Genomic DNA, 18,715 nt, shown 5'->3' with positions numbered 1-18,715 from the left:
TATTTAATTTAAATTAGTTTTAATTAAAAAAAAATTGCAACAGAATAAGTTTATTAAGAAAAAATTTATACAATAATTTTAGAACTTCTAAACCATAAAACTAATAATTTNTAACCATTTTTTAAATTTTTTTTGGAATTTTAAACACTTAAAAATCAATTTTTAATGATTTAAAATGAAATAAAAAAAAATAAAAATAGAAAAGGTGAAGTCGTGGGAGGGTGGCACGACTTCAATAGATAAAGTCGTGCAACCCCCATACAACTTCACTTTTTCTATTTTTAATTTTTTTTATTTCATTCTAAACCATTAAAAAATGTTTTTTAAGTCTTTGGTAATCGATTACAGCTCAAAGTAATCGATTACCATGCCCAGAAGTCGTTTTTGGGTGGCACGACTTCATCACTGTTCATGTGAACAGTGTGAAGTCGTGCATGGGTGACACGACTTCTCCTTTGAAAGTCGTCTGGGGGTAGCACGACTTCCCCTTGACTTTGAATTTGCCCAGATTGGTAATATATGAGGCAAATTTGCCTATGGGGGTACAAAAACCCAACTACTCTAGTATTTGTCGAAGTTTCTCAAATTGTTCAAGTTTTACCGTCTTAATTATTATATCCGCCACCTATTCTTGAGTATTGAAATGCTTCGATTAAACAATGTGATCATTTACGATATCTTTAAGAAAGTGAAATTTTATGCTCATAAAAGATAAGATTTTTGGACAGCTGGATAGTGGAGTTGTTATCGCATAGAGTTGTGATTGATTCCTTTCTTTCGATCCCAATATGTTCTAGAATTCTGTGAAGCCAAATACATTGACAAGCACATGCTGCTGCAGCTATATATTCTGCCTCTGTAGTTGATAAGCTAAATACTGACTACTTTTTCAAAGCTCATGATATAACCCCTGATCCTATTATGAATATTGCTCCATAAGTGTTTTGTCTATCATCCAAATCCCCATCATAGTTACTATCACTGTAGGCTGTGATTTTAGTTTTTCCACCCTTTTGGTATAGAATACTGTACTCAATGGTACCTTTTACATACCTCAGAATTTGCTTTGTGGTAGCCAAATGTGATGCCTTTGGAGTAGCCATGTACCTGTTAATTAGACTTCCTCTGAACATTACGTCTAGTTGAGTAACGGTTAGGTACATGAGACTACCAACAACTTGTTTAAATTTGGTGGCATCAACTAATGTTCCTTCATCATCTTTGGATAGTACAGTGCCTGACACAATTGGATTGCAAACTGGATTAAATTCTGTCATGTTGAACCGAGCTAACATCTCACGGGCATAATGTCTTTGGCAAATGAAAATTCCTATATCACTTTGTATAACTTCAATTCCTAGGAAGTACCTCATTCTTCCCAAATCCGTCGTCAAATTGATTGCATCGAACTCTTGAAGTCCTCACACATTTGACGACTATTGCCAGTAAAAATTATGTCATCAACATATAAGCTAACAATTAGAATATTACCATCAAACCTTTTAATGAACAAGGTGTGTTCACTAGAGCACCGATAAAAGTGTTCTTTTGCAAAATATGCTTCAATCCTGCTATACCAAGCTCTTGGACCTTGTTTAAGCCCATATAGAGCTTTCTTAAGACGATACACTTGATTTTCTCTGCCTCTTTTGATAAACCTTTCAGGTTGCTGGACAAACACCTCTTCTTGAAATTCACCATGTAAAAATGCACTTTTTACATCAAGCTGGAAGACTTCCCATATTCCTTGGGCTGCCAAGGCTAGTAAGACTCGCACTGTATCAAGTCGAGCGACTGGGGCAAAAACTTCAGTATAGTCGATTCCAAATCTTTGAGCGTAACCTTTAGCAACCAATCTGGTCTTGTATTTCTCTATCAGACCTCTTTCATTGAGTTTGGTCTTAAATATCCACTTCAAATCGATAGGTGTAGCTTATTTTGGAAGATCTACGAGTTCCCAAGTGTTATTCCTTTCTATTACTTAGATTTAAGAATTCATTGCATCTCTCCATTTTGGATTTGTATGGGCTTCTTCAAATGAGATAAGATCTTCAGACTCACACATCATCATGGCTAGTAAACTCTCTTCTTTTGCTATCAAGAGATTCGTTTCATAATCGATCATCCATGCAGGTGGTCGCATCTGTCTTGTTGCCCTCCCTTCAATTGGAGGATGATGAGATTTTGAGTCTGAATCAGAATTAATTAGTGGGTTTGAGCTGGTGTCATGACTGACTGCAAGTTTGTGTGGATTTCACTTTCTCGGGTATCATCCTTTGCATTGCCATGCCAATTCCAACTTTTGTCCTCCTCAAACACTACATCCCTACTTATGATGACTTTATTGTTAGTAGGATTGTATAATTTGTAAGCTTTTGATTCTTCACTTACCCTCAAGAGTATACATGGTTGACTTTTATCATCTAAGTTGTTGCACTTCTGATCTGGAATATGAATGTGACCAATGCAACCAAATATTCGAAAGTAGCCAACATGTGGTTTGACTCCACTCCAAAGTGCTTTTGGAGTTTTGTGATCTATAGCCAATGATGGACTTCAATTTTAGACGTGAACACACCACCATATAACATCAAGCCAATATGATTTTGGAACACATTTCTCATGTAAGATTGCTCAAACTGCATTCAAGATAGTGCGATTCTTTCTTTTTGCAACTCCATTTTGTTGCAGAGTGTAAGTTGTGGTCTTTTGTCTTGAAATCCCTTGATGGTTGTAGTAATTTTCAAATTCCTTAGAGGTAAATTCACCACCTCTACCAGTTCTTATATAGAAAATGGAAGCGTTGACTTCTTTTTCCACACAGGTTTTGAAGCTTATGAATGCACTAAATGTTTCAGATTTTCCATGCAGAAAGTAAACCCATGTTTTACAAGAGTAATAATCAATGAAACTGAGAATGTACTTTTTGTTGCTGTGAGACAAGGGTGAAATGGGACCACACACATCAACATGAATTCATTGAAGTTTCTTCAACGCTCTCCAAGGAATTTGTCTTCGTATGGTGTCCCTATGTTTTTTTTCCAGTGAGACACAAGGTGCATGTTTCTTGGACGCCTTTAGAGGTGGGAGGTCGGTTACCAAATGCTTGTTGGCAAGTGTGCAAAGTCCCTGAAAGTATAGATGAGAAAACCTTTCATGCCAAAGTTGTACTTTTTGTTCAGAAGATTCATTGAGGATGTTAGATAAAACATCCTATTTCCTTTCATGCTAGAATGAAGAAGTAATTCGCGATCTGGATGGAAAATTTTACAGGTGTCATTTTGAATCAATACAACCAATCCTTTCTCTTGGAGTTGTCCTAAACTTAGAAGATTGGTTCTAATTTTTGGGACATAATATACGTCTGTGATTATATGTGAGCAGCCATAAATACAAACTTGAATGTCTCCTTTTGCTTCTACTGCCATAGTGTTGTCATTACCAAGCTTGATGGTCTGGCATAGTCCCTATTCGTGTGTCTTGGTAAACCACTGGTTGTTTCCAGTCATATGGCTATTGCAACCAGAATCAAGAAACCAGTCTTCTTGTTGCACATATTGGTGATTTGTTTCTTCATATGCTACTAATAATATTTCATCTTCTACCCCTGATGATTCCTCACACATTACATAATGTGCTTGTTTTTCAACCCGTGGGCACTTGTATTGGAAGTGTCCTAGTTTGTGGCACCAAAAACACTCCATAAGTGCTTTATTCAATGATTGTCTTCTGCGACCTCTTCCACGACCACAACCACCACCTCCTCGGCTGTATCTGCCACCTCCTTGGTTGTATCCGCTATATCCGCGACCTGTTTCTGATCTACTATCATGAGTAATTTTCAGCACTTGTTCATCGTGTTGCGAGTCATGCATTCTCTGCTCATGAACCAGTAAGCTTCCATGGAGTTCATCAAGACTTAGTTTACTTAAATCATTAGATTCCTCTATTGAACACACAACATAATTAAATTTTGGGGTGAGTGATCTGAGTATTTTGCTAACGCCGGTACTCTCACCTCTCCATTCAACTTCATCTTGTTGACAATACTGAGAGTACGTCCCAAATATTGGATTGCCAAATCTTCTTGGAGGTACTCTTGTCCAGAATAGTGTCTAATATCTTCCTATCAGTGGCCTGAAATAGGTAATTTTTTACCTTCAAGTCCTTCAATGCGTAACAACAACTTTTTCTTGAGCTTCAGTGGGGTGGGTACCTGACAGTGGTATCCCATCTTGAATAATCTGCCATATCTCCTTGCTACGTGAGAAATTTTCCATGGTCATAGACCAAAATTCATAATGACCATCAAATTTGAGGATGGCAAGTTGAACAAATTTCTCCAGGCCAGACATCCTTCTTCCTTCTATTTATGCACTCACATTGTTTCCCTTTTTTCTGCATGTGCACTCCCTCACACTCTTTTCACTCCTTTGACTCCTTTCACTCAAGGTTTCTCTTTCTTCTATATGTGCACTCACTATCTTCCAAACCCCACACTCTTCTCACTTGCATTACAACTGTTCACACTTTATCACAATTGTTCACATCGTATCAGGCCTGTATGGAGCTTTGATATCACTTGGTAACCACACAAATCACAACTTATGCACACATTGTTTGTGAATGGATAATTCTCTGTATTATTCAATTGAAAGAGCACAACTTTTAATAGGCTTTTACATTCATAAGATAAAAAATTGAATTTATGTAAATGGCAAAAAGTAGATCACATACACCTAAACCTAAATAATAGCTAACTTACTTAGACTAGTTCAACCCTTAGAAATAATAACTTTATTTAAAAACCAAATAATAATCCAACAAAGCATTTAGGTAAGAAAAACAAGACTTGAAAACAACTTGGCCTTTGAGAAGATTGCTATCATAACTTATCTCAAGACAACTTGGCCTTATACAATTCTCAATTCAAATTCATGATGTTTGAGCAGTTTTAGGAAGGAGCCCTTTTTCTCTGCATGTATCAATTGCTTCAGTGTACATATCTTCCACGCTGTATTTGAATTCGAATCCCAAATCTGTAAGTTTCTTCGAAGATAATTTTACCACCTCCAATTCATCTCCATTCTTCTCAAACCTAAATGTCCCATGGAGTCAGAGAGATAATAATTAATATTAGACATACACTTTGGTTAATTCTTTATTCAAACACATGATCTGCATGTAAACCTAACCTGATTAGAAAATTATGATATTTAAATTTGGTAAGAGACTTACTCAGTGGGAACATTGTATTCTGGGTATTTATTGTTAATTATTTTTGCAATCTCATGAATAGTAACGTCACGTGCATTGCATATGTATCTTCCTTCTGCTTTTGGCTCTTCAAATAGAAATATGTGAGCAAGACAAATATCTTGTATGTGCACCAGTTTACCCTGTCTTATGATCCCATAATGCTCCTCTCTCCCTTCATATATGTCAAATTTTCTTCAATCAGATCTCACAACAACATATCATAATTCCGTCAAGATAAACTTGGATTAAATATATTTTATTTTTCAAATGAGACAGAGAGAGTAAAATTTATACAATGGAATTTTTTTATAAAATGGTACTTTTAATCAAAGAAATGAACTGTTTTTCATCTACCCATTATTAAAAACACACATTTTAAGAGAAAATAAGTCAACTTCCTCTCATCTAATCATTTTCATATCTAATAACTTTATTCATTTTCGTATTAACTATCTTATAAGTAGTGCTATCAAAACAGATCATCCCGTCTGACCTAGTAGGATCCATCACGGGTTGATCATTTAGTAAGTTATTCAATCCGGTTCATTTATTAACGAGCCATAAAAGTTTGAACCCAATCCAACCTACCACAGATTGGTGGGTTTCACTTAATTACAATTTTTTTAAATAAAAAAATTACAAACTTTCTATAATTCAAATCTAAACAAATATTCACTCTCAAATTTCACTCCTAACATGAGGAGTTTAATTAATTTTGAAAATAGGAAACTTAAATAATTTTTTCAAGCAAAAAAGATAATAAATATTTTTTAATAAATTAAAATTAAATTTTAATACAATAAAATTAGGAAGATGAGATGGTGGGCCAACCCAACTCACCACGGGTTCAACTCGGATGAGCCGAGTTTAAATGAGCCGGATTGAGATCTGACCCCCATAAAAAAATATTTTTTTTTTTTAAACTCAACCTAGTCCAAACCCGTGGTAGACCAGATTAACTGACGGATTGTGATCCATTTTGACAGCTCTACTTATAATTAAAGGAAAAGCTGATAAAAATGAAAATATATAATTAATTCTTCAATAAATTTCAGTAAATTTACTTAGGATAGGAGAAAGTGCTGTGATTATGCTAGACGGCATCGATGGAGGCAGAAAGGGGCCAACAACAAGAGTCGGAAGGATAGTGATGAAGTCCATTCCATTCTCTTTCGCAAATTTCCATGCTTCTTGCTCTGCCAGAGTTTTAGAAACGAAATACATCTACATTCAAACCAAGTTAATCAAAACATTATTTTTTATACCACATAAAGAAAAAAAAAATCATTGCTAATTGCATTGAAGAGATTAATGGTTTAATTATATTTTATGTATATATATTGATTTGTATCTTTGTTTAATATGAAAATTGGATGATGAAAGAGAAAAAGTACTAACCCAACCGGGCATCTTTTCTCTTCTGCATAACTCAACATCAGTCCAACAGCTCTCATCATACAAAGCCTTTGGCTGATCAGTAATGTGTGTGGTTATGGCCGAGGATGTGTAAACTAGCCTTCTCACAGTTTTTGCCTTCAAGCATGCTTTCATGATATCTATCACTCCCCTTATTGCAGGCTTTATCACTTCATTCTGCATTTCCATAACCACATTATAATTATCATTCACTCTTCCTCCATAAATTCATTTTATATCATAACAAGTTATTCTATATTTATCATTAATCATGTACAAATGAAGTGTAAAGTTACATCTATCAAAATCAGTCTATATCAGTATATTTTAAAAGCTGAGCTAAATCCAACACAATAAAAACTCATTAGAGAATAAGTTTATAGAATGGATGAGTGGACCTCAGGATCTTTGGACTCAAAGTCAATGGGTGTGGCCACATGGAAAACTCCAATGCAGCCTTTAATGGCTTCATCAAAGCTTCCCTCTTCTGCAAGGTTAGCCTTCCACAGTGACAGCTTGCTCTCTGCACCTGGTATTTCCAGCAAGGGCTTCACCTTCTTCATGTTATCTGCATGGTGCACATGCATAATAATAGAGTTAGAGGTGTCAAACATCACTCACTAACTTTTGGATACCCAGATAAAACTTTAGAAACTTGAGACTAGAATGAAATCAGAAATTCAAAAGGGTAAAGAAAAAGAGGTATTTTAGGCTGTGATATTGATATTGGAAGATGAATTTAGAGAGTGATGGATGAAAAGGAACCTGGGTCAACAACGGTGGCTCGAACCGTATATCCACGCTGGATGAGTCTCATGACAAGCCATGATCCGATGAAACCAGAGGCCCCCGTGACGCAAACGGTTAAGGATTCTGAATCCATTGTTCCGGCTTCTCAAAAACTATAGAATGAAACCTTCTCTCTGTGTTGGTAATGAATTGGAACATGTTGGGGAGTACTAACGTTTTATAGAAGTTGTGTCTTTCACAAACATTTTCACCTAACTAGGCTTTCACCTAATTATCAATAAAATATCGTAATGAAAGGTCAAAACTGCTCAGAACTTTATCGGTGTGGGCAGTATCACGACAATGACTTCACGGCAGTATTGTTGGTTTTCGGAAACGATAATGATACAGTGACATCTTTTAATAATCTTTTAACTCCGTGTTAACAAATGATTAGTTTACATGACTTAGGGATTTTTGTTCGTGGTTTGCTTTATTTTGTTCAAACTTTCTTTCAATGTGCCTCTTCTTTGTTCTCAAACAGTATTTACCGGAGAACTCTATTCGAACCAGCATTCTATCATTTGTTGAGATCAACTTACAAACTTGCGTGCTTCCTTTAATGTGAGTTTTCGTATTTCGTGGTTCAGGTTTTCGGTTTACTTTCTTTTTCATTAAGGATGTTTAGGTATTTGTAGTTTTTTTTTTCATTTGTAAACTATTTTCGTCAAAGTTTATATGTTTTTGTTATTTGTTCTTTCTTTCTGTATTGTTGTTCGGGATAATTTTATTCTATCGTGGTTTTGTATTTTAGGATTTGTTGTTGGGTGCCAAGTTTAGTTCTTTTTTATCTTGTTTTTTTTTTTTTACTTTGTTTCTTTTTACAATAATGGAATCCATTTTACAATAAGGTGAAAGGAGAAAATTCATTATTTTCTTTGAATAATGTTTATTAATCCTTATAATTTTATAAATTTTGGTAGTTTCATTTACAACCATAATGTGGCACGAAAGTTATAATGAATTTAAATGGTAGAAATGAATATCCAGTTGAGGAGTTTGATTGAGAAAGTCACTGTTGCGATACCAGAACGATAAGAGACTTATTTTTTTCATCATGGTTAGTCATCTGATTATCTATGACTATTTTTTTTAATTGTTGTTTGTTAAACTTCAAAACTAAAGATGCTTTAGATGAATCAATCTCTTCTCTAGACGATCTTGTCTCAACAATCTTAAAGTATATTATCTAGATGATCTTGTCTCAACAATTTTAAAGTCTCTTCTCTAGACTATCTTGTCTCAACACTTAGGACCTTCTACCATTCTCTCCCCCACCTCATTCCTTTTTATATGAAATGAATGATTGGTAATATATTAGGATGCCTATTTTTTGAACTCTCATATACCAAAACATGCATTAAACAACTACACATAATTTCTCCTTGAAATTCTCTCAACAATCATACCTCACATATTCATAAAAAAAAAAATCATCATTTCTACACATATAATTATTATACTCACAAGCATACTCAAGGATTATATAGATCATTACGAAACACTCAACAATAAGAAAAAAAAAAAAAAACAAGCATACAAACTAGCACTTAAAGTTGGCGCTCAATGCTAAACCTTCAAAAAATGGTGACTTTATGACAGTCTTGGCGCTCAATGTCAAACCTTTCGCAAAAGGTGACACTGAGCGAAAATCCTGGCACTTAGAGTCATTCTTCTCTCGAAATGTTGCACTCAACGACACCCTTTTACCGCTCAGCATCTTGGAACTAAAATTGTTTCAAACCTGTAGTATAAGATGGCGTTAAGTGGTGCCTTATTACCACTTAGTGCCAAAACATCTGCAAAACTAAACACTCAGCGATGAAAAAGGGCGCTTAGCAGTATGAAGCAAAAATGCTCCCGGACTTGCATAGTCAAACTTGTGCTCAATGCTCAACCACTACTGCTCAGCGTTACACTAGTTTACATCAGACTCAATTTTGTGATTTAAGTGAATTTGAACTTATCAATTAGTCAAATTGGAATTCCTTGTTCAAAGAATTGGACAACATAACTTTTATACTCTAAAACTTATATCAATTTGTGCAATTGCTCAACTCTTTCTTTCTCTCAGTCTCAACTTTTATTAAGCACGGTCATCCATCTCCTAAAAAATAATACAAATTTTACAATTATACAGTCATCCTAAAAAATAATACAATTATCTTTATGAAGCACACATCCATTTCCTTGAATTTTACAAATTTTTCTCCAGAAAAAAATAAAAACCCACCACTAGAGTCTACCTATCTAAGTAATAACTCATTCAACAAATTTCTATCTAGCTTAACATTGTCAGACAATTGTAAAATCCAACTGAATGTACTAGTGCAAAAGCGCTGTTTAACGTCACCCATTAGACGTCAGTTTCGTGAAAAACCGACGTCTATTACTGCACGGTGGCATTATCGTAAATATATTAGTAAACTAGACGTCAGTTTCGATGTTAGGCGACGTCTATTGCATCATAGACGTCGCACCTGCCGCAAACCGACGTCGAAGACCCTGAGGTATGTGATAAGACAGTCAATTCTACGTCGGCTAGAAAAAGGCACTGACGTTCAAGTCACTGACAGGAAATCAAACGTCAATCGGTTCAGCTTTAGACGTCGGATCCCCTGAAAACTCGACGTCGACTGGGCTACAATTAATGTTGTTCAACTAATTCCTAGGCGCTTAGATGTCACATAGTCAAACGGCAACGTCTAAGGCCTGTCTGGAAGGCGGGAAGACAAAAATTCTTCAATTTAGACGTCGGTTCTGATCGTAAGCGACGTCTAAGTTCCTGTAATTGATTATTTTCACCAAATTCGGGGGTTTTAGACGTCGGCTAGGAGGGGCACCGACGTGAACTACCCCTAACAGGAAATCAAACGTCAATCTTTTCAACATCTTGACGTAGAATAGACGTCGGATCCCCTGAGACACTGACGTCTATAGACGTCGGATCCCTTAAAACACCGACGTCTATAGACGTCGGTTTCTGGAGCAACCGACGCCCCATTTCATTTTAAATAGACCGCGGACTCTTCTCGCCATTCAGTTTCTGATCGCATCTTCATCTCTTCTCCTTTTTCTCTGCTTCTTATCTTCTTTTACTCGCTTGCGCACCTCTACTTTTTATCTCTTGCGGCATTGCATTGTCGTTTCTCATAATGTCATTGTCTTCGTCCTCTCCTTTTTCTCTCTTGCATCCCAGGTGCGTGGTTTTTTTTTATGCTTACCGTTTAAACTTTCTTTAGTTTTTTATCGATTATCTTGTCGTTCAACTAATTAAAATTTGCTTTCTTTGTGTTGTGTTTTAGTACAGTTTTGATCCTCTCTTTGGGTAACATAGTGTAACATTCTCTCTTTGCTGGTTTCCTCACAAGAAGAGTGGCGATCTTTTGAGTTTTCTAAGGCTTCCGACCCAAAATGGAACTTGGATCCTTGTCTAGTTCTCGTGTCACCGTAATTTTTTTCTTTTGCGGTTGAATAATGGGAAGTAGTCATGGACCCAGGTTCGGTTTTGGGTTGAATGTCTTAGAAGATTCGAAAGACGCAAACTTTTTTTGTGGGGAAACTAGCGAGAGGAGAGTGTTACACAATGCTACTGAAAGTCTGGATCAAAGCTGTACTAAAACACAACGCCGTTGTTAGACATCGGTTAGTGCCTGGTCCGATGTCTATAAGAACATAAACGTCGGTTAGTGTCATTTTCAACCTCAATATATATTCATGTTGACGTCGGTTTAAGCAAAGGTGGACGTCTATATAGAGTAATTAGACGTCGGTGTGAGTATAAGCAGACGTCTATGTAGACGTCGGTGGATATCGTTACCCGACGTGTATATGGACGTCGGTTCTGAGGAATTGCGACGTCCCATAGACGTTACCCGTATAGACGTCGGATGTGAAAGTGGCGTTAAAAGTTCAAATTAACAGACGTTAAATAGCGTTTATGCACTAGTGATGGTGTTTGTGTAATTAACTTCATCTACTGCAGGGTCAATCTTCCATTCAAATCACCAACATACTTCATTTTGAAAGAATGATGCACATTCAACTGCATGAAAAATAAATCAATGACCAAAGGGTAAAATAGAAATAGGTACATTGAAAATGCTAAACGGTAATCAAAATGAAGTAAGTGAAAAGGGGAAAGGAGAAAGGGAATAACTTTTCACCAAAGTTTTCCATTGCTTTAACGGAGTTTCACTATATTGTCTCGTCAGATGACCTTTTATGCTTACTTCATGAGAGAGAAAGGAGAGGAACACACTTTGTGAAAGAAAACACGCACAAAATGAAAATAAAAGTGAAGAGTAGAGAGAAGAAGAAAACGAAAATGAAAAAAGTATTTTTGGAAACCAATTTTCAGCACTCTTACACGCTAGCTTGACACCTATTTGTTGTCAAAATATTGTTAACAATTCATTCTTAACCTATCGAGATCCTTATAAAAAGCACTTATGGCCAAGCTCATGTCTTACGGTGCACCCAAACTCACTCTTTTATCTATATTTTATTTCGCCTCTCTATTTCATCTCATGTCAACTGCATATTATATTTCATCATTTTCAAGTCATAATATATTTAAGGCTTAATTACCTTTTTAGTCCTCAAGTTGGGGGTTGAATTTCCGTTTGATACCCGCTTTTAAAAGTGATGTAATTGGGTCCCTAAGTTACTGATTTTGCTTTTAATAGATCCTTTCCGTTAAGTAGGCTGCAACGACGTTAATTTATGCTTACGTGGCGGTATTTTTATTATCTATCCTGTGCTATTCCTAACACTTTTTTCTCTCTCTTCTATTTCTCTCTCTCTCCGTCATAACTACCTGATGGAAGAGGCCTCGAGGAGATTACCTTTCGGAGCGGTGCAAACACTAATCGAAGTCCTCGATGCTTCTCCAGAGAGAAATGACGTAGCGGAATATTGAACAATCTCTAGATTGAGAGAGAAATCAGAAGAACAAACCAGATCTAAGAAGAACAGACTGAATCTGAGAAAGGAACTCAGAGATCAGTAACCTAGACCAAAGAAACCCTAGAAACAAGAGGAATCACAAAACCGACCGATTAATCGGTGGAAATGGAGTTTTAATCGGAGGAAATGAGTTCGAACGGAGGAAAAGCTATTTGATCGTTGGAAACTGACTAGATCGGAGCAAATGTAGAATTAATCAGTCAGAAAGGAAGGGAATAGTGAGAAGAATGAAGAACCCTAGGTTTGAGGTTCTGTGATGGTGAAGAAGCAAAGACATGGAAGAAAGAATGGCTTACGGTGAGGGACAGAGACTGGCAAGGAGGAGCTCGCGAGAGAGACGCTTTCGTGAATGAGACGTTGTGAATGAAACTGAGAGTGAATGGAATGTATGAAGCGCTAAAGCTTCTGACACGTGCTGAAGAAGGAAATGGAGACGTGGCTGATGATGTGTGGCGTAGCGTGGTGTAATGGCTGACGCAGATGAGAGAGAAGCACCAAGGAAATGGAAAACGGAAAATAGGAAAGGTGCTTGGAAGGTGGCTAGAGGAAGTCTTTGGACTCTCTAGCCTATGACTTTCAAGAGAGAATAGTTTCTGAATTTAGAAAATTATATTCTCATTAATCTCAAAAGTAAGGAATACAAATGAGGAGTTGGATATTTATAGTGACCCATACTCCCTACAAGCTACACTATAGATACAATAAAATGTAAAAAGAGGACTACATGAGACAAGATTCCATCACTACCTCTCACATTTTTTTCTCTCTTCTATTTCTTTCTCTTCTATTCCTAAAGCTTTATTTACAGGTTCTGAGCTTGAAACTCTTCGGTACAATATCATCCTCACCATCTCCCAGTCCAATCCTTGGTGAAGAATCCTCTTGCTTGCTATCAAAAGCATCATCTGTGCCCAAATATGATACCCCAAGTCTTTTCAGTGACTTGTTGCCATATTCAAGTGCAGATGAACTAACATTCTGAGAACCAAAGATGAATCCTTGGTACACATACAAAAATCCGATAAAGATTGCCACGCCACAAGCATAAGCAACTACACGCTTCTTTTGCGATCCATCAGATCTTCCCCTCAACATTTATGAAAGTAATGCAAATCCAAATATATTTTTCACGGCTAAGTTATGAACTGAAACTGATCACAGCATAGATCTTGTTTCACCAGACATGAGGCACCAAATTTACCACCCAAAACAATACTTAAACTAGCAAACCCAACAATTGAAACTAGATAGCATAGTCTAGCTTCCTAACAAAGTTTGTCAGAAATTGACCCCTTGTTAACTGCTTCAAAGATTAACCTGCAAAAAAGGAAGGAGATTGCAGTCAGCAAATAAATGCAGACATCCATTTCAAAATAATTAAAACAAATAACAGGTCCAAATACAAAAACCAATTTAAAACTTTTTTTCTTTTCTAATGTGATGTGAGTTTGATAAGATGTAAACACGTAAGAAGAAAGAAATAGAAGATGATGATAGCAATAGTTGGTAACATGATCAAATGTACCGATATACCCTATCAACTAAAGTACTCCTACTAAATGGCCAAGGATAATTAACATCAATAGGAATCAAAGATTTATGGCCTTATCTAATAGAAGTTCTTACATGCAATAAATGAGTGTAAGTGGAGATATTCTAATTAACACCAGAAAGGTGAAACCCGTTCCATAATATTCACTCCTAGTTTTCCTCAAATTGTGTGCGCTAACCATGGGAAACAACATCAACATCAAAAAGGGTAGAACTAGTTGATAATTCAAACACCGTTGAATACAACATCAAGAAATTAAAAAAAATATTGAAATCACGGGTACATTAATTATATACATAAACAGACATTAAAACCTGCAGCAACAGCTTCTTCTTCTCTTTGGTGGCTTCGAATGCATCACTGGAAAGGTCCGTTTAGGAAAACCCTATCAGATTTAGTACTGTTTCCAGGCACCAGAGGTCTGTGTGGTGCCTCCACATCATGAACAGGATGAATTCTTTGGTGTTCCGCCATCACTTTTTTGTATAAAAATAGCAAGAACAATCTACAATGTTTATTATGCAAAGTTACCTGTAAATAAAGCTTTGGGAACATAAGAGAAAGAAATAGAAGAGAGAGAAAAATGTGAGAGATAGTTATGATGGTGAGAAAGAAAAATAGAAGAGAGAGAAAAAAACGTCACAAATAAAAAAGGAGAGAGAAGAAAAATATCACCACCTAAATATAAAGTTAACCCCGTTGCAGCCTATTTAACGAAAATGATCAATTAAAAGCAAAATAGTAACCTGGAACCCAATTATATCACTTTTAAAAGCGGGTATCAAACGGAAATTCAGTCCCAACTTAAGGACTAAAAAGTAACTAAACCTATATTTAATTATCATAGAAAACAAAGCATTATAATAATCATTATTATCCAAAACATAACACACTAACCTCATGGTTTTTGTTATTTTAAAACATTAAAATATTACTCTACGTAAAAGCTCTACAATAATTTCTAAATTTAAATTTATCTTAACAAAATTCTATTATAAACTTAAATTTTTTCTATCCTTCATTCCGTTTCTTGTAATTATTGAATGACACAGTAAATGATGACTTTATGAGCATATCAACAACTTTCATTCGAATTTTCATGTATTCATTCCACACTTCATTCCTTCACTTAATTTTGGATGAAGTATCAAACATTAATATATGTGTTTCTTTTTTATGATTGACCGAGTTCTTTATCAATCCAATGACCGGTATGTTATTACCAATTAAAAATTTATAATTTAATTCTGCATAAAATATAGATAATTATCATTCCTAGAAATTAGATTTATAGTTAAATTAACTAAAATAAATATTAAAAGGAAACTTCGTCTTAGAAATTACTAGTGCCTTAGAAAGTTAATTTAGCACAACTAATCATATGTCTAGATGCATTTACATATTTTTTAGACACTTTTATGATATTGGATAAGTTCCATGTATTTGATTAGCATATAAAGCTTTTATACGAAATAATTATGATTTAGAACTCGCAAATTTTAGTAATTTTGCTTCTCTCATTTACAAGTTGAGGATACAATATATAGAGTTAGCCATAAATTTATATTTGACTTATAAACAATATGTGTGTGTCTAACTTACAAGTCAAATACAAATATTGTTTACTTATTTACAAAAATGTTATTATAATTTTTTTGGCTTAATCTCTCCTTTGATCTTCATATTTGTGTGAAAATCTTAGTTTGGTCCTCAAGTTTTGAACTGTCTCAATTGGGTCATAATTTTTGTAAAAATACACACATTTTACCCCAACCGTTAATTGTTACTAGACGGCGTCTGAGCTGTATCTTATGTTTTGATGGCGTGGCATTGTGCATTAAAATTGAATGGATGATGTGTTTTAAATCATCAAATCCACGTGGGGGCGATGCTTCTTCTTTCCTCCAACCACTGATCACCTCTTTCGCTCCTCCGCGCTTCCTTCGCCCTCCCACTGACCAACTTGACCTTGACGTTTACCTCCTCTACCACCATCACCACCTTTCTGACCCTTCTGGCATGGGACTTACTGTCCCTTCCCACTTTGTTGTTATCAACTTGCAAATTCTGGAATTTAGGGTTGATTTGATGGTTCCTATTCTGGCCACCCCATATCTCAGCATGTTTCCCTCCCATCTTTATCTTTTTCACCAGTTTCTCTGGATCCACATCCCCTGCCACTACCACTTTCCCTCCACCTGTATCTATTTTCACAAAATACATACCTGCACAACAACAATAACAATTTCTTTTACAGTCAAATGAATCAAATCTAATAATGAAGATTAGACCAAGTAAACTTGAAGAACCCAAATAATATCTTCTGTATAAGGAAACATGTTAACATGAAAAGAAATTTTGAAATAAGAAACAAAAAAAGAAGTGTGCTAAGATTAATGTACCATCAATTTTCTGTAGGATTTTCTTAACTTTCTGTGCACAACCATCACATTCAATCTTAACCTTCAGAACACATGTCTAAAAGGAGACCAAAAATAGCAAAAACGGTTCAGAATTAACATTCCATGGGCCCAAAAACAAGACACAGAAACACAACTGTAACAAAAATAGTACTAGAGAATGAAGCGTGCAGTGTACCTGAATTTTCAGCAAGTCTTTACTCATTCTTAACAGAAATGAGAGAAGAGAGAGCAAAAGGAAAAGAAAAAAGTAGTGTGAAAGATAAGGAAGAAGAGTAGATAGTAGTAATTTTGTGTGTGTTGAGTATGGTGAAGTTTGTAAAGTGTGTAGACAGTGACAATTGTAGAAGACAGATGCTTTATTTATAGAAAATAAAAGGAAGGCGGTCATAGACATGAAATAAACAAAAAAGGGAACAATGAGTTGTCTTTCACATACAAGGCAGTGGTGGAAGCTTCATTCTCAAACCTACATTAAGCAAAAATAGAAATATCATTGTTCAATAATCAAGGTCTCTCACTAGCTATTTTGTTTAGTTATTCTACCATACGACATCCACAACTATTGGAATTATTTTATTCTTTGTTCATATATGTGCATTTATGTTCATATATTTTTATACTTATATTCCTTTTTTATATTGCTCTGAACAATTATATATCAATTGTACTCTCTCCTCATTATTCAATGAGAAATATAATATTTCATTCTTTCTTCTTTCTAACATGGTATCAGAAGAAAATTAATTCTTGATCACGTTCTTCCGCAACCAATTCTCTTACTACCAAAAATCTTCATCTTCTACCTCTTGTTCTTGGCTTTCCTACAATTTCTTCTCCTTCAATGGCTTCTAATCATTCTCAGGCGCAGTCACATTCCTCAACTATGGGACTTTCTCAAGAGCAAATTCAAGGGCTATTGGCACTTCTTCCTCAATCTAATCCCACAGTCACACATTCTACTAGTCTAGTGAGTTCTCATAATGTTTCCACTTCTTCTCAGGATCAAGGTAATATCTCTTCCNAATGGATTCTAGACACAGGTGCTACTGATCATATATCCAGTTCTTTGTCTCATTTTATTTATTATCATAAAATCTCACCAATTGCAATTTCTCTACCAAACAAGAACTCTTCATTTGCTCATTTTTCTGGCACAGTTTCTCTTGGCCCACACCTTACCTTACATAATGTCTTGTTTGTTCCTAATTTTTCAGTCAATCTTATTTCGGTCACAAAGTTAACTAAATCTCTATCTTGTAAAATTATTATTTCTGAATTTTCATGTGAAATACAAGTCAACCCTACAGATGATTGGGAAAGCTGAAGAAAGAGATGGCTTGTATGTCATGATAGTTCCTGCATCCCCGCCCCTTGCTTCACCAACTACTATTTCTCCTGAGAATTCTATTGCTTATTCTACAATAAGACCTGACTCTACAGATATTTGGCACTCTAGACTAGGGCATCCTTCTTCTTCTTATTATACCAAATTACGCACAATGTATGCCACTTTACCTGATACAAAATCCACTCCTTGTGATACTTGTCACTATTATAAGCAAAGAAAATTGTCTTTTCAATTAAGTACTACTGTTTCAAAAGTTCCTTTTGATTTAATCCATGTTAATATTTGGGGGCCATATTGTACTTCTTCTGTTGATGGTTTCAAATATTTCTTAACTGTAGTGGATGATATGTCTAGATTCACATGGATTAAATTGATGGCAAGTAAGTCTGATATAAGATCACATCTTATTGGCTTTGTTTCTTATATCAAAACTCAATTTGGCATTGATGTAAAAGCTGTTAGATTAGATAATGGTAATGAGTTTGCAATGACAGATTTTTATAGACAAAAAGGGATACAACATCAATTATCTTGTGTTGAAACACCTCAACAAAATGGAATTGTTGAGAGAAAACATCAACACATTCTTAATGTTGCTAGATCTTTAATGTTTCAATCTCATTTGCCATTAGTTTTATGGTCTTTTGTTGTTCGTTATGTTGTGCAACTCATTAATATTTTACCTTCCACACTTTTGGCATATTTTTCTCCATCTCAGCTGTTACACAATGTTAACCTCGTGCAAGAAAATGTGTTTTACTTGGTTATAAAACAGGAGTGAAAGGCTACCTTTTGTTAGATTTCAACTTAAGGGAAATTTTTCTATCAATGAATGTAGTATTTTATGAAAATATATTTCCTTTTCTTACTAGTGACAAGCACTCACCTATTGATACACAAAATTTAAATTCATTGGATTTGGTCACCAAAATCAATTCATCTCCATCACCTCTTTTCTCA

General features: G+C 35.3%; 3 protein-coding genes across 3 annotated transcripts; all 3 read right to left on the bottom strand.

Moving 5' to 3' along the window:
* Nucleotides 1–896: 896 nt before the first annotated feature.
* LOC106770113 (uncharacterized mitochondrial protein AtMg00810-like) lies at nt 897–1,373 on the bottom strand. Its single transcript, XM_014655939.1, has one exon. The coding sequence runs from the start codon at nt 1,371–1,373 to the stop codon at nt 897–899; it is 477 nt and encodes a 158-aa protein (XP_014511425.1).
* Nucleotides 1,374–4,774: 3,401 nt separating this feature from the next.
* LOC106770756 (dihydroflavonol 4-reductase-like) lies at nt 4,775–7,633 on the bottom strand. Its single transcript, XM_014656550.2, has 6 exons — nt 7,441–7,633; nt 7,074–7,243; nt 6,658–6,852; nt 6,324–6,483; nt 5,239–5,431; nt 4,775–5,098 (listed from the first exon to the last, which is right to left on the bottom strand). The coding sequence occupies exons 1-6, from the start codon at nt 7,556–7,558 to the stop codon at nt 4,936–4,938; spliced, it is 999 nt and encodes a 332-aa protein (XP_014512036.1). The 5' UTR covers nt 7,559–7,633; the 3' UTR covers nt 4,775–4,935.
* An 8,158-nt stretch (nt 7,634–15,791) lies between these two features.
* On the bottom strand, nt 15,792–16,269 carry LOC111242364 (heavy metal-associated isoprenylated plant protein 32-like). The gene has a single exon (XM_022785242.1). It carries the CDS (start codon nt 16,205–16,207, stop codon nt 15,854–15,856), a length of 354 nt encoding a protein of 117 aa, XP_022640963.1. The 5' UTR covers nt 16,208–16,269; the 3' UTR covers nt 15,792–15,853.
* Nucleotides 16,270–18,715: the final 2,446 nt, after the last annotated feature.

The sequence above is a fragment of the Vigna radiata genome, chromosome 8 (assembly GCF_000741045.1).
Source record: "Vigna radiata var. radiata cultivar VC1973A chromosome 8, Vradiata_ver6, whole genome shotgun sequence".
Lineage (NCBI taxonomy): Eukaryota > Viridiplantae > Streptophyta > Magnoliopsida > Fabales > Fabaceae > Vigna > Vigna radiata.
The sequence above is the reverse complement of the archived record's forward strand: the minus strand, read 5'-3'. Positions and strand labels throughout refer to the sequence as shown.

What these genes read in the sequence shown, in the direction of transcription:
- LOC111242364 (XM_022785242.1), bottom strand. Translation starts at nt 16,207, where the DNA reads ATGTATTTTGTGAAAATAGATACAGGTGGAGGGAAAGTGGTAGTGGCA.
- LOC106770756 (XM_014656550.2), bottom strand. Translation starts at nt 7,558, where the DNA reads ATGGATTCAGAATCCTTAACCGTTTGCGTCACGGGGGCCTCTGGTTTC. An exon ending in TTGAGTCCAAAGATCCTGAG is followed by an intron (nt 6,853 to 7,073) that starts GTCCACTCATCC and finishes ATGGAAATGCAG; the next exon opens with AATGAAGTGATAAAGCCTGC. An exon ending in GAATACAATGTTCCCACTGA is followed by an intron (nt 5,099 to 5,238) that starts GTAAGTCTCTTA and finishes TGGGACATTTAG; the next exon opens with GTTTGAGAAGAATGGAGATG.
- LOC106770113 (XM_014655939.1), bottom strand. Translation starts at nt 1,373, where the DNA reads ATGAGGTACTTCCTAGGAATTGAAGTTATACAAAGTGATATAGGAATT.